At 39.5% G+C, this 13725-nt stretch overlaps 1 protein-coding gene across 1 annotated transcript in view; it reads right to left on the bottom strand.

The window, feature by feature from the left end:
* Positions 1–13478, bottom strand: part of grm2a (glutamate receptor, metabotropic 2a) — a 30397-nt gene extending 16919 nt beyond the window's left edge. The window contains exon 1 of the mRNA XM_053636698.1: positions 12955–13478. Coding sequence (XP_053492673.1) covers positions 12955–13464 — 510 coding nt within the window. The 5' untranslated portion in view covers positions 13465–13478. The remainder of the gene's footprint in view (positions 1–12954) is intronic.
* Between the last annotated feature and the right edge of the window lie 247 nt (positions 13479–13725).

Below are 13725 nucleotides of genomic sequence, written 5' to 3'. Positions count from 1 at the left end.
CTCTCTCTCTCTATATATATATATATATATTTATATATATATATATAGAGAGAGAGAGAGAGAGAGAGAGAGAGGGAGAAAGAGAGAGAAGGGAGAGAGAGAGAGAGAGAGAGAGAGAGAGAGAATAATAAAATATATGCATATAAAGAATTGCGATTGGGTGTATGCCAACCCCCCATACCAGTTGAGTCGACCAAAAAAAAACAGAATAATTCAAAATGGATAAGCATCATCTGAGTGGTTTTGTGAAAGAATACTGCATGGAAGAGTGATCAAATATTCCAGGAAGACTATTGGACAATTATGCAAAACACATACAAGAAGTTATTTCTGCTGTTTCAAGCATCCAAATATGTCAAAAAATCCGACAATTTCCATGGGGTGTACTTATTTTTTCACATGACCGGATTATTAGATGATCTCTGTGATTATCTCTCAGTCTCTCCAATTGTGCCCTAAATGGTAAAAACCTGCCTTCAAGCTGCAGTATCAAACTTTTTTGGGCTTAAAAATGAACAAAAAACAATTATTGAACAAGTAGGTAAAAATCAGTGTTCAGCATTGTCTCCTTACCTTACCCCGATTCACAACGGTAAGCTTATAATAGTGATTTATCATTTTAAGCTTTCGGGACAGATTTCATGGGAAACATCAGTTTGACGTCATTCATCTTTGCATGGTTACGTCGTGTCCATAAACAGACAGAAGAAGAGCCGGCGCGTGTGTGGGGACTGAGGATGGTGGAGTGTTTGTAACTTGTCCTTAAAAAAGTTGCTTAGAATTTAAATGTGTTATCTATTGTAGATGGCTGCTTTTAATCTGGATAGTTCTAAAGCAATCATCGTTCACATCTGGGGAATCAGCTGTTGTCAAAATCAAGAAGCCTCGAACTCCAGAGAGCCTGCAGTTAAAAAAGGAAAGCGACAGAGCCCTTGCTAAAACGAGAATAAATATCGGCATGGCTTTTGAGAGGTGGCGACAACTCCGATATCTAAAAGGATTGAAGAGTGATTCAGAGATGGCTTTTTTCTCCAATCAGTGACTCAATAAGTAGCTAGCTAATATTAGCTTCATTCAGCTAGGTATCGAGTTTCCTATGTTGTCTTTTTTTTTTTTGCTATGGTCAGTGTGGTAAATTGCACTTATTTTCTGCTAGCTATGAGAGAGAGCAACTCACCTCTACTCCAAGAAAACCGTATCCTCCAACAACTCCGTTGTCAAGTATTTGAGCTAATATACAACACATACATACACCTCAAACCATCAGATTTGTCTGCACAGCAGAGCAGTGCTGAAGCACAACCCCTGTAAAAAAAAAAGTAACTTGCAGTTTTATGTTTGAAATAGAGATGGCGATAGAGAGGTTTAAGTTCAGTACTGCAGCTTTAAGCACCAGAACGAAAAGCAGCTCTAACATACAGTCCTTATATGAACGAATATGACTCAGTTCTCATCCACCAGCCAGCTACCAACCAAGGCTAATACGTGATTTCATCGAGACATGTCAAGCCGTCAACCATATCTTTTTGAATTGCGGCTCACATTGAGTCACAAGGCAGTGTAAGACACTTTTAACACCCTTTTCCACATACACGAGCTTACAGATGCCCAAGAGTTGTTAGTGTCACTAGGAAGAGGATAGACAGAGGATAAACAGTAATGCCATCCTTCTCACCCATACAGCAAAGGCAATTTTGCTCCCTTGGCTCTCTGGGTGTGTCACCATTAGGATTCAAACTTGTGATGTCACAAGAATAGGAAGAACTCCACAATCCACAGCCATACTAACCACAATTGAAATATAAAGACGAAACTTGGCAAAAGTATTATAAAATTCCATTTAAAATGGCATCTTCAAAGCTTTCAGAGATCATAGCACACCAAAACAAATATATATATATATATATATATATATATATATATATATATATATATATATATATATATATGGTAGCATTTCAAAACTGGCTGTTCTGGCTGTTTCCACACAGAGCTGCTTGGCACTAATTTAAACACTTTAAATATGGAGCTCATTTCCTTTTGTACACTCTGAATCTCACATAAGGAAATTAACACGACAGTGTTATGTGGATTTACAGGATTAAAATTAAGTGGATTATTACAGAAAAGGGGATGACTCTTGAACTGAGGGAAATTATTCTGGTATTAGAATATAAGCAAATGCCATGCATGCTATTTTGCACACATACAGTATGGAGCAGCAAACTGTTCTATTAAGAACAATAAAACCCTTTCCTACAAAGAGATGCCAAACAGTAACTAGGTAAACTGTTTTTGGAGTTTGCAGTGCCTTCTTGTCTAGTTTATTTACTGAACTACAGAGGAGTGGCGCTCTGTCTCGTACTGTGCCCCCACTGCACTGACATTTCATTAGAGACATACAGTACAGCACTGACAAAATTACTGTACACACTGGAGTCATTCCAAGCATTTGAAATGATTTCAGTGATTAATAAAAAATGAAGATTATGTGTGGATAAATACTGACAAATGTTGGCAGGCAGATTGTATCAAATGTGATTAATGACAGTTGTATGATTACATAAATAATGTGGGTGTCGTGTAACACCTGCTCTTCTCATTTAAATGTCTTCTAAAGACAATACAAATTTCACTTTGTTAATTAAAATCAAAATTCTTAAATAAATTTATTAATGAAATAATTCAACTAAATACCTTTACATCCATCTCTCCATTTTATCGACAACCTATTTATCATTCTGTCCAGACAACCATCCATCCACACTCACATTTTTAAATGAATAAATTCATAATGTTTTATTTATTCAAAATTATTCCCAGTTTCTCTTACCAAAGTAGTGTAAAAGCCTCATGCTCTCTGCTATTTCAGTCATGTTTGAGCATACTGTATAAATATACATAATGTATAATAATTTAAACAAATTCCACCATGCCAATCTATCTACAAAATAGAGTCAAATCTAGGAATTTATTCACATAAATAAATAGATACTGAAGATAGACAGCAATGAAGCTGAGAGGAAACAGTAAAACTGATATGGCAATGAAAGACACAAAGAAGCTCCTATATGAAGACAGAAAAAGCCACAAGAGAAAAAGACAGAGACCTGAAAAGAAAATGGAAGCAAGAGTGAAAGATAGGGAAATGATAAGAAAATGGGAAAAAGAGGAAAGAGAGAGAGAGAGAGAGAGAGACGGGGGAAAGTAGCTTCAGTCTGATTGTAGTGTGGTGACTGGGGTTTTGAAGATTTTCTCTACATGAAAAGCCCATCCTCTTGTCCCTGGGAGTAGTTACTGTCTTCCCTTCTGCAATATTTCAGTATTTATACCGCAGGATTACATATACTGAACAGCAGACACACACGTGCAAATATGGATGTACATGTACTTGCGTACACATTAATTCTGAACAGACCAGAATGCAAACAACAACAACAACAACAACAACAAACAAACAAAAAAAACAACCATAAACAATCATACACTGAGGAATATATATAAAGCACATTAAAAAGCAGATTAAAAAAAAGGAGAGATGCCAATTTCACCAGGAAGCACCTCTAATGGGAAAGTACAAATCAATGTGAGCTAGTTAGCCAGCTAGCCAACGTGCTATAAATTAAGTGTGGCTTCTTCTGGCTCTATTTCTGCTAATGGAGCAAAAATAAACAGAACATTTGCCCATATTGTGTCCAAAATTTCACTTACTCAATATTAATTTCTTGTTTATAGAACTGTTGTATAAAAGCAATATCGCTCTCGCAATCATGCGATTCGGCCGTAGCCGTAATCATAGCCGTACCGATTTTCAGTATAACTGCACAAATTAATAAATACTGAGAGTGTTAATGTCACATTCAGTATTTATGACATTAGGTATTGTGGCAAAATACAATATATATCAAAAAGTATGTGGACACCTACGTACTGCACGTCCCATTCCAAATCCATGAGCATTAATACTGAGTTGTTCCTCTTTGCTGCTTTAACAACCTTCACACATCTGGGAAGGCTTCCTTCTAGATTTTGGAGCGTAAGAATTTTGGCTGTGGGATTTGACCATTCAGCTACAAGAGCATTAGTGAGGTCAGGCACTGATGTCAGGCGTGGTGCCTGGTGTCCAGCCGACATTCCAATTCATACAACATGAAGGTGTTCAGTGGGGTTGAGGTCAGGGCTCTGAGCAAGAGACACGATTTCTTCCACAACAGCCTAGGCAAATTATGTGTTCATGGCTCTCACTTTGTGTATACCCTTAGTTCCAGTGAAAGGTAATCTTAAAGCTACAGCATACAAAGACATTCTAGACAATTGTGTGCTTCCAACTTTGTGGTAACAGTTTAGGGAAGACTCACATATGGCTGTGAGGGTCATGTGTCCATATAATTTAGCACTGTCAGGTTTGAAACCCAGCTTGTCTCAACACATGGCAAATATATTACCAAAAGACCACTTAAGAGCCATTACTAATACACTTCAGTTTCATTCAAAATTGAACAAGCAATTTCTTAGCTTAATTTTAAGTACTGTCTAGTACTGTCTGTTTACTGTCTGTTTCAGATGAATCTCGAAAATGCCACAGCCATCTGAGGCTGGTAGCCAAGGAACCAAAACTCACTCGGCTCTCAGGGTGGGAGGGATGGCACGCTCTCTCCCTTGTCAATTACAGATTACACTAGCCAATCACGTTGAGCTCATGTATACGAAAGAGAGTAGATAGAGAACAGTTTAGCCTTCACCCTCGCCACTTGGGCATATGATATGCTGTCAAGCAATAGGTGAAAGCTGACTTGTGGATGGAAACTGGCAGGTGAGCAGATTGGGGAGGAAATGGGGGAAAGTGCATGCATCCAGTTAAAAAAAAAAGTAATTTCCAAATTGGTTGAATTCACCCCTTATCAGAAAACCCTATTCCTTGAAAGGGTCACTGCAAGACACTCGAGCCTGGGGTGGAATGCATGTCCAGACTGTAATATCAAATGAATATGTGTGGCATAGGCCACCCAGCCGCAGCACATACATCCTGTAAGGTTACCCCATTGAATAAAGCCTTTGAGGAGGAAACCTCCCTAGTGGAATGAGCCCTTATGCCCAGAGGCGTAGCGAGACCACATGCCTCATAAACGATAGAGATTGCTTCCACTACCCAATTAGAGATGCGCTGCTTCGACACAGCATCACCTCTACTGTCATCACCAAAGCAGACCAGCAACTGCTCCGACTTACGCCACTGGTCAGAGCGGTGGATGTAAGTACAGAGAGCCCTTACTGGACACAGTAGGTACAATTTCTTTTGTTCCGGTGTGAAGAACAGAGGAGGACAGAAAGTCTGCAACACTACTGGCTGGGCAGCAGACATAGGCACTTTAGGAATATAACCAGCCTAGGACCTTGGCTAATCCATGGGCAAAGTCAAGGCAGGAAGGGGCAACGGAGAGAGCTTGTAGATCTCTTACTCAGTTGAGAGATGTCAGGGCCAGCAGAAGAGCTACCTTTAGAGTCAGAAGCTTCTCTGAGGCTGACACTAAGGGCTCAAATGGGGCACCTGACAGACCTTCCAGGATTACAGAAAGGTCCCAGGAAGGTATGCGTGGTCTGCATATGGGCCTCAGCTGCCTGACACCATGTATAATCCTCGATGTTAGAGGATGTTGCCCCATAGAGGCTCCATCAGTAGGCTCGTGGCTGGCCGAAACAGTGGCTCCGTAGACCCTGATTGTAAAAGCAGACAACCCTGCTGAGAAACATCCTTGTAAGAACTCCAGGGCTGTAGCTATTGCACAGTTTACTGGGTCTAACTGACATTCCTCACACCATGAGACAAAAGTCGCCACTCGAGCGCATACAGTTTTCTCGTGGATGGTGCTCTAACGTTCAACATGGTCTCTACAACCTCAGTTGAGTGATCGGTATCTATGAGCTGGTGCCCCTCAGGGGCCAGACCCACAGTTTCCATAGTTCTGGCCGAAAGTGGTAAATCAACCCTCTGGCTTGGGACAGTAGATCCCTGAGAATGGGAATTTCCCACGGAATGCTGTCTAGCAGGGATATTATCTCTGAGATCTTTGAGCTGGCCAAGAAGGTGCTACTAGCAGCAAATTGTGGGAGCAGAGCGATTGAGAGAAAAGTGTACAGATGTGACCTCGGCCACATGTGCACCACGGCGTCCAGCCCGAATGGTGCAGGAGGAGGCGAACCACAGCGGGCAGTGTGTTGATTTTTCGGAGGCGAACACATCCACTTCTGCTTGTCCGAACCTCTGCCATATGGCTCCACCACTCATGGCTGGAGCCTCCAATACCGGGTCTCAGACCCTGCCTCGACAGGATTTCTGCCCCCACAATCCAGTTGCCCCACATTCTACATTGCACTCACTGACAAAAACTTTCCCTCTGCCAAGGGAAGAATTAGTTGCGCCTGCCTGAAAGGGGGGGCGCGAACGTAACCCTCCCCGGTGGTTGATATCTGAGACCACTGCTGTGTTGTCTGTCACAACTAACACATGGTGACCTCTCAATTGAGGAAGAAATAATTTCAGTGGTAGAGAAATGGACCACATTTCTAGGCAATTTATATGCCACTCCAGATGAGGGCCGCTCAAGAGACTGTGAGCTAGACAGCCATCTAAGACCATGCCCCAGCCCATGAGGGAGGCGTCTGTCATTACCATGTTGCGATAAGGAGATGCCCCGAGAGTGTGACCAGAGACCTGAGTCACCTTTGACTGCATGTTAGAAGTCAAAAGAATGGTCCAAAATGTTAAGAGAAGAGATCACTGCCCTTCACAAACAAGGAACAGAATACAAAAAGATAGCAAAGGCACTGAATGTTCCTAAAGACACCGTTGGAAGCATAGTTTGCAAGTTCAAAGTTAAGGGAACAGTGGTTACACTGCTTGGACAGGACAGAAAAAGGAAGCTATCAATGGCTGCAACCAGATTTCTGAGAAGGCAGGTTGTGAAAAACCCTCGAGTGACTGCAAAAGACCTGCCGCAAGACTTGGTGGCAACAGGCACTGAGGTTTCAGTGAGCACAGTAAGGTGCATACTAAACTCAGAAGGTTTCCATGCCAGAACTCCAAGCCATACAATGCTACTGACCCAAAAGCACAAGAAAAGTTGGCTCAAAATCATATAAATAAGCCACAGAAATGTGGGATTTTGTTCTGTGGAGCGATGAAACAAAACTGGAACTTTTCGGCATGATGGCTCAGCGGTATGTCTGGAGAAAGAAGAATGAAGCATACTCTGAATAGAACTCTCTGCCCACATTCAAGCATGGTGGCGGGTCAGTGATGCTCTGGGGCTGCTTTCATCCTCTGGCTCTGGAAACCTGCAGTGTGTGGAAGGTAAGATGGATTCATTGAAGTATCAGGAAATCCTAGGAGAAAACTTAATGCCATCTGTAAGGAAGCTGACGCTTGGGCGTCATTGGACCTTCCAACAGGACAATGATCCCAAGCATACCTCAAATTCAACCAAGGCTTGGTTGCAGAAGAAGTCCTGGAAGATTCTACAGGGCCATCACAGATCCCAGAGAATCTCTGGTGGAATTTGAAGAAGGTGGTTGCAGCACGCAAACCCAAGAATATTACTGAACTGGAGACCATTGCTCATGAGGAATGATTGAAAGTATATTTTTTTCATCTTGTTTGCAGAAGGTCATAAGAGCAAAAGGGTGCTCTACTAAGTAAGAAAGATGCGTGCCATGAAGGGGTTGAATAATTTTGAGACTGGAGAAGTCATTATAAGTTGCATTTTCAGTTGAATTTGGGGAAACCACTTGAAGCATTCTATTTCAATTGCGTTTGTTTGATTTGTTCATTGCAAACAGCTGAAAGTCTGGAAACTTTGACAAAAAACCTGACTTGCAATGGGGGTTGAATCATTTTGATTACAACTGTATCTGAAAATAAGACGTATTCATCGTTCATCAAACCCACCCTCACTCACCTCACTGTCATGAAAGCTTCTAAAACCTTGCGTTGTTCACATTTTCTCATAAATAAAACAATAAAACATGGACAAACTATAGAAACCCTACACAGCCTGCAGCAATGTTTTCTATACAAGTCAACTGAGCTAATAAAGTGATGCAGTCAGTGCTGTCAGTGAAGTTTCACCTTTACAGGGATTGCAAAGGACTGCCATGTTGAATGAGTGTCTGTCTGGGTCTGCACATTATATCATATCATCTCACCAAGCCCTCTATGAATGCCTCTTCACAGCACAAAAACCAAGAGTGCAAGACAATTTGTGTGTGTGTGTGTGTGTGTGTGTGTGTGTGTGTGTGTGTGTGTGTGTACATGGTATAACATTAAACAAACAAACAAGAAGACACCTGGGGTCTTTTTTTTTTAAATCAACATTACATAAGCATAGTTTTGTGCATAACCTGTGCATACGCATGTTTCTTTGCATAGAATGTGATTTATGGGCAATCATGGGTAAACTGATTATAAGTAGCTCCCATCCCACTTATTGTCAAATAATATCAGCATAATTGACAGCATAATTAATGATTTCACTGCTTACAACAAGGTGCAGACAGGTGACACAGATTAAATGTAAAGTAAACTGTAAGCTATAGACTGGGTCGAAGCTTTCCTTGAAGATTTGGCACATGCAGCTTTGCACAGGAAGGAATGTGTTTTAAAGAAGCACAGAAAATTGTTTTCTGAGAGTACTCAGTGGCTCATCGTTCAATTTCATTTGCCCAGTGCAATTTTAGTTGATCTCTGTTCTAGGGTTTTTAGCTATTGGCACATTTCAGTGAGAAATTGGAGACAGGTCTGGCATTGTGCAACCAACTATGAGCTGCATAATGCATTCATATTGCTCATGCTGCAATACATAATATTTCCAAACAAAGCAGCAGAAAAACAACAATAATAATGGGTTTTCACACCATCACAGGTTTTCTAAATGCAGTTATTGTAAATTAATTCACTAATGAGTGTGCGTGTGTGTGTGTGTGTGTGTGTGTGTGTGTGTGTGTGTGTGTGTGTGTGTGTGTCCTGCCTCTGCTCACTTCTTAACCCTCTCCAGGTCTGAGTCTCTAAAAAAGCGAGAGGTTGTTGTGTCAGCATTCAGACCACTGCAGCGTATCACGAGACTCGCAACCTTATAAACGAGTTATTAAAACTACATATAACAGTAATGGAGGAACACCACAGAATGTAGCAAAGTAAAAGTACATTTCCATGATGAAAAATTAACTTCAGTAAGAGTACAAGTATGGCCAGTGAAACCTACTCTTAAAAAAGTTACTGAAATAAATGTAACAAAATAAATGTAACGCGTTACTACCCACATCTGTACACCACTGCACTGCACATATGCGCAAGCTATTTTTAATCTGATTGAGAACATAGTCACATTCAAGTGTTTACATGGCAATTTTTTTTCCTCTTTACTGTATTATTTCAGATCAGTACCAATCCTTCCGATCCGGCCGAAAATTTCATTCGGATCGAGCTCAATCAGATTGACTGAGGTGTTTACATGAAGGCTTTTCAATCACCGCTTGAGCTATAAATCCGATTACTAACAGATTATTTGGTTGTATGTAAATGTACCTATTGTGCAGGTTTATCAACATCCACTTGGATACAGCTGTGCATGTGCACATGCTATAAACGCCTATGTTCTTATGCGTGCTGATGCACAAATTTAGTACTTTAGAACCCATGAAAGGAAACCTAATAGAAACTCCCTCGTGCCGTGTTCATTTAGCCATTCAATGTGAGAGTTTTACTATAGACTTTTTATTACCGACTATAAGATTAAACTTTTTTTAGAAAGTCATTATCATGCAAGCTATTATTTAAAATATTTTTGATAGACTAGCAAACCAAAACAGTGGGAACAAGAGGAAGTTAAACTAAACTGTGCTGTGATTTTTGGTGATAAATGAAAGTGCTTTACTGGATTACAGCCCCTGCTTTAAAGCCACTGAACAACAGATGAAGATAGTGTTCTCGAGGAGTCAACTAACCATACATGCGCGTTTACATGTATTTATTAATGTTGATATAGCTCAAACCTGACAAGATGATTGTATTCAAATTACCCTGAACAGTCACCCAATTAGTGTTTCTCCTATTTCCATGTCTCTTTCTCACTGCACTGAACAGAGTAATCAAACTGTCAGCATTTATCCTGTCACCTTGCTTTAAAGCTAAGATCTGCAGCATGACTTGTCAGAGACGACACTCACCAAACCGTTGGCAGAAAAATAGATGGGTTGAACATACGGAGAAGAGAATTTTCAATTTGATCGTGCATAGCTTCATATCATCATCATGCATTTATTATCCTGAATACATTACATGTTTTTTATATTAATATATTATTTTATATACTGAACCTACCCGGGATTCAATGATTGTTATATTTAAATATGTGAGTTCTTATTATAATTAGCCCCCATAATTACACTAAATAGTGTAGTACAGTACTATTTCCAAATGTATAAATGCTTTGAGTGTCTATATCACAGTATACTGTAAGTTACTTTATGACCTATCCATGTACTTCTAAACTAACTTTTGACTACAGTCGGACAAAAAGTAAACTTACTATTGTTTTGAAGAATAATTGATGATACATGTAATACACTAGGCATGAACTTATTAAAGGCAAACCTAGCCTAGCATGCATAACTAACTTCTGTTTACTGGTTAGTTTCATGAGTTCAGGACACCTTTTATATTTATGAAGCACATTCAGCATATTCAAATGCAAGTGTTGGCCAGAATATTATATGCTGGAATCATGCTGAATCTGTGTACATGAGAACACAATAAATAATTTTAATGTGTACCTAATATACGTAGATCTTTTAGTATAGTAGGTAAAATATTTAGAAACAAAAGTTTCATAACTGTATTTTAATTAGTATTATTAGTCTAAATGTAAACAGCCCACTTTGCCCTTCTCTAAGTATTAAACATACTTAGACATAATGCAATATTAAAAGTAAACTGTGAGTGTTATTAATAATGATGGGGGGGGGGGGCATTTGTGTGTGATAATCCTTATTACAAAAGTGTATAGTTGTTTTTTTTTTTTTGCACACTTCAGTTAACTTGTGAACAGCTTGTGAATTGATTAACTACAGGGTAAATTTTTGACCAAATAATGCTTTTTGAACAGAGAATTACAATCAGTCATAGCTTCACATCTGCAGTGTGTACTATTAATCACCTCTGCCAGTTTTACTCTTTAAAGCTTTAAATTCTCGTAAGATTTGTATGCGCTTTCAATGTGGAGCAGCTGAAACAGATAATGTAGACCTTCAACAATTGTCTCAACCTTGTCTTTAAAAGACTACTGACATTTTGGCAGTATATATAAGATATGGCACTATAAGACAACAATAAAAAAAATAAACAATCACCACCCATAAAAACCCCAAGTTTTTCATAAATGAAAAAAATTAAAGTCTTTCTCTATATCAAGTTTCCCCTTGACTCCAGGGCTGGGCGTTCTATTATCACTATTTCCTCTATAGTTGTGAATTATTTGATTACTTCTTTGGATAACAGCATTATGCAGCCTTTTTCATTGACTTGTTGTCACAGTTGATTACTTCCTGCTGGTGCATAGATTTATCACTGGCAACTTCCAAATGTATTTACTAGCTAAATCACAAACATGTGAAGGCAAAAGCAAGACTTTTATTGTCACATATACAATGTGCAATTCTTTGCATTTCCACACTTTTTAGGAAGCTGGTCAGAGCGCCGGGTCAGCTGATACGGATAGGGTCCGTGCTCAAGGGCGAAACAGTGGCAGCTTTTCCCATCATCGCTCAATTCTCTAAGGTTAGCGCCTGTTCTCAGTTCAGCCCTTGTTTAGTTTGTCAATTTTTATAACCTGAATGCTTTCTTTCCTCTTAAAGTGTTATGGGTTTTATTCATCTGCTAATGAGACTTATGTCCTCGTTCCCATGTAAATCTGTTTTTTTTTTTTTTCCTTGATTCCCTTTTTCTTTTGATAAAGAATCTGGCTGCTTGGAAACATGACAATGATTGTAGGTTTGCCCTTAATAAAGACTGAGTTTGTGCATGTGTCCTGCCTCATCAGCTTGCACATTGCATTGTTTTTTTAGTTGTTGTTTTATATATATATATATATATATATATATATATATATATATATATATATATATGCTTGCAATATTTTCTGATGAAGGAATGTGCTGTCAGATGCTATGCCAATAAACAAAGCTGTCCTGCATGGATCCAATTTAGGTTGTAATCTTTTTTTTTTTCTTTTCTTTTTTTTTTTTTTTTTTTTAAATACTGCATCATTGTTTACCAGTTATTTTCATCTCTCTGCATTTAGCTATTAATAGATGGGAGTTTGCCTTTGATACAACTCAAAAGTTACTCTTGATCTAGATGGTGGTAAAACTAAATATGATTTTCTTTCCAATGCAAAAAAAAAAAAAAGAGCTGCATTAATAACCATATTTGTACTTTAGTTAGCATGTACAGTGATTGGGTGTCACGTTGTAGATATGGTAGGTATTTAGCTTGATGATGAAGATTCTGTTAAAATTTTATGAACAAACTTGGCCATAAAGACAGAAACAAAGCTTGTTTACAAATGTTCTGTTTAAATGCTCATTAAGTCACTGTTCTCTCACACGTTTTGATTATCATGAGGTATAATTTACAGTAACTGCTCCTTCTGTAGTTACCAAGTTCATTAGTAGTGGTAAATACTGTAGTTAGTATTGTGCTTTATCTTGGCCTTCTCACAGAGAGCTCATCATGTGACTATATTCTGAAGGATTCAATTCACTGTAATGATGGCCTGAGCTCAATGCATTTTGAGTTCTAACTAAAAGAAATGAATTGAACATTACCCTTGAATGAATATTAAAAAGTTATTCAAAAGGACCTGACGTAGTTTTGTAGTAAATAGTAAATATAAATTGTACCTGTATGGACACATCGCTGTAGGACCCACCAATGACTCCAGAGATGGCAGGGGGAACATCATCATGAATGGCATAGGATCCATCTGGACACGTGTATTCACTGTCATCCACCTTGGTCAGAACAGCCCGCACAAATTCCAGTGACTGTTCCAGCGCATAGGTGTCCTTTGAACATGTGTCCAGAATGTGAGCACCTAGCGTGACACCGGGCAAGATCCGATCATCTCTATTGATCTCATCTAGTGCTAGCAACATGGCCTCCAGTCTCTGTATCCCTCTTTGGGCATTGATGCGACCACAGTCCTCTGCTCCTTCACCTTTCTGATGGACTGGAAAGAGTCCGCCAATCACCAGATCCCCCTCTATGAGGATCTCCTTCTTGGTGGTGTCAGTGTTGTAGCCAGATACTTCAAGAGCCTGCAGGATCCTAGCTATAAGCAGCAACAGGAAGAGAAGATGGAATGGCCAGGAATGTCCTTGAGCTTGGAGGCAAAGGAACCTCCTAGCCATTGTGGCCAAATACAGAGCAGGATTCTCAGCTTTTTTCTTTCTGTGTCAATTCTCTCTGTCCAGCAAGTGGAGCAGTGCTGGAAGATGCTATGTTTGTGGTCAGGCACAGGTGTGCTCCAGTGTCAATGCCAACTTCAGCTCATTGAACGTGTGGCTGTCTGAGACTGTAGATCAAGAAGAGAGAAGTTTGAATAGAAGTGTTGAAAGACAAAAGTAACACCATTTTCACGTAGCTGTGTTTAGAGGATAATGGAGACTTAG

The sequence above is a fragment of the Ictalurus furcatus genome, chromosome 11 (assembly GCF_023375685.1).
Source record: "Ictalurus furcatus strain D&B chromosome 11, Billie_1.0, whole genome shotgun sequence".
In the NCBI taxonomy this organism is placed as follows: domain Eukaryota; kingdom Metazoa; phylum Chordata; class Actinopteri; order Siluriformes; family Ictaluridae; genus Ictalurus; species Ictalurus furcatus.
The sequence above is the reverse complement of the archived record's forward strand: the minus strand, read 5'-3'. Positions and strand labels throughout refer to the sequence as shown.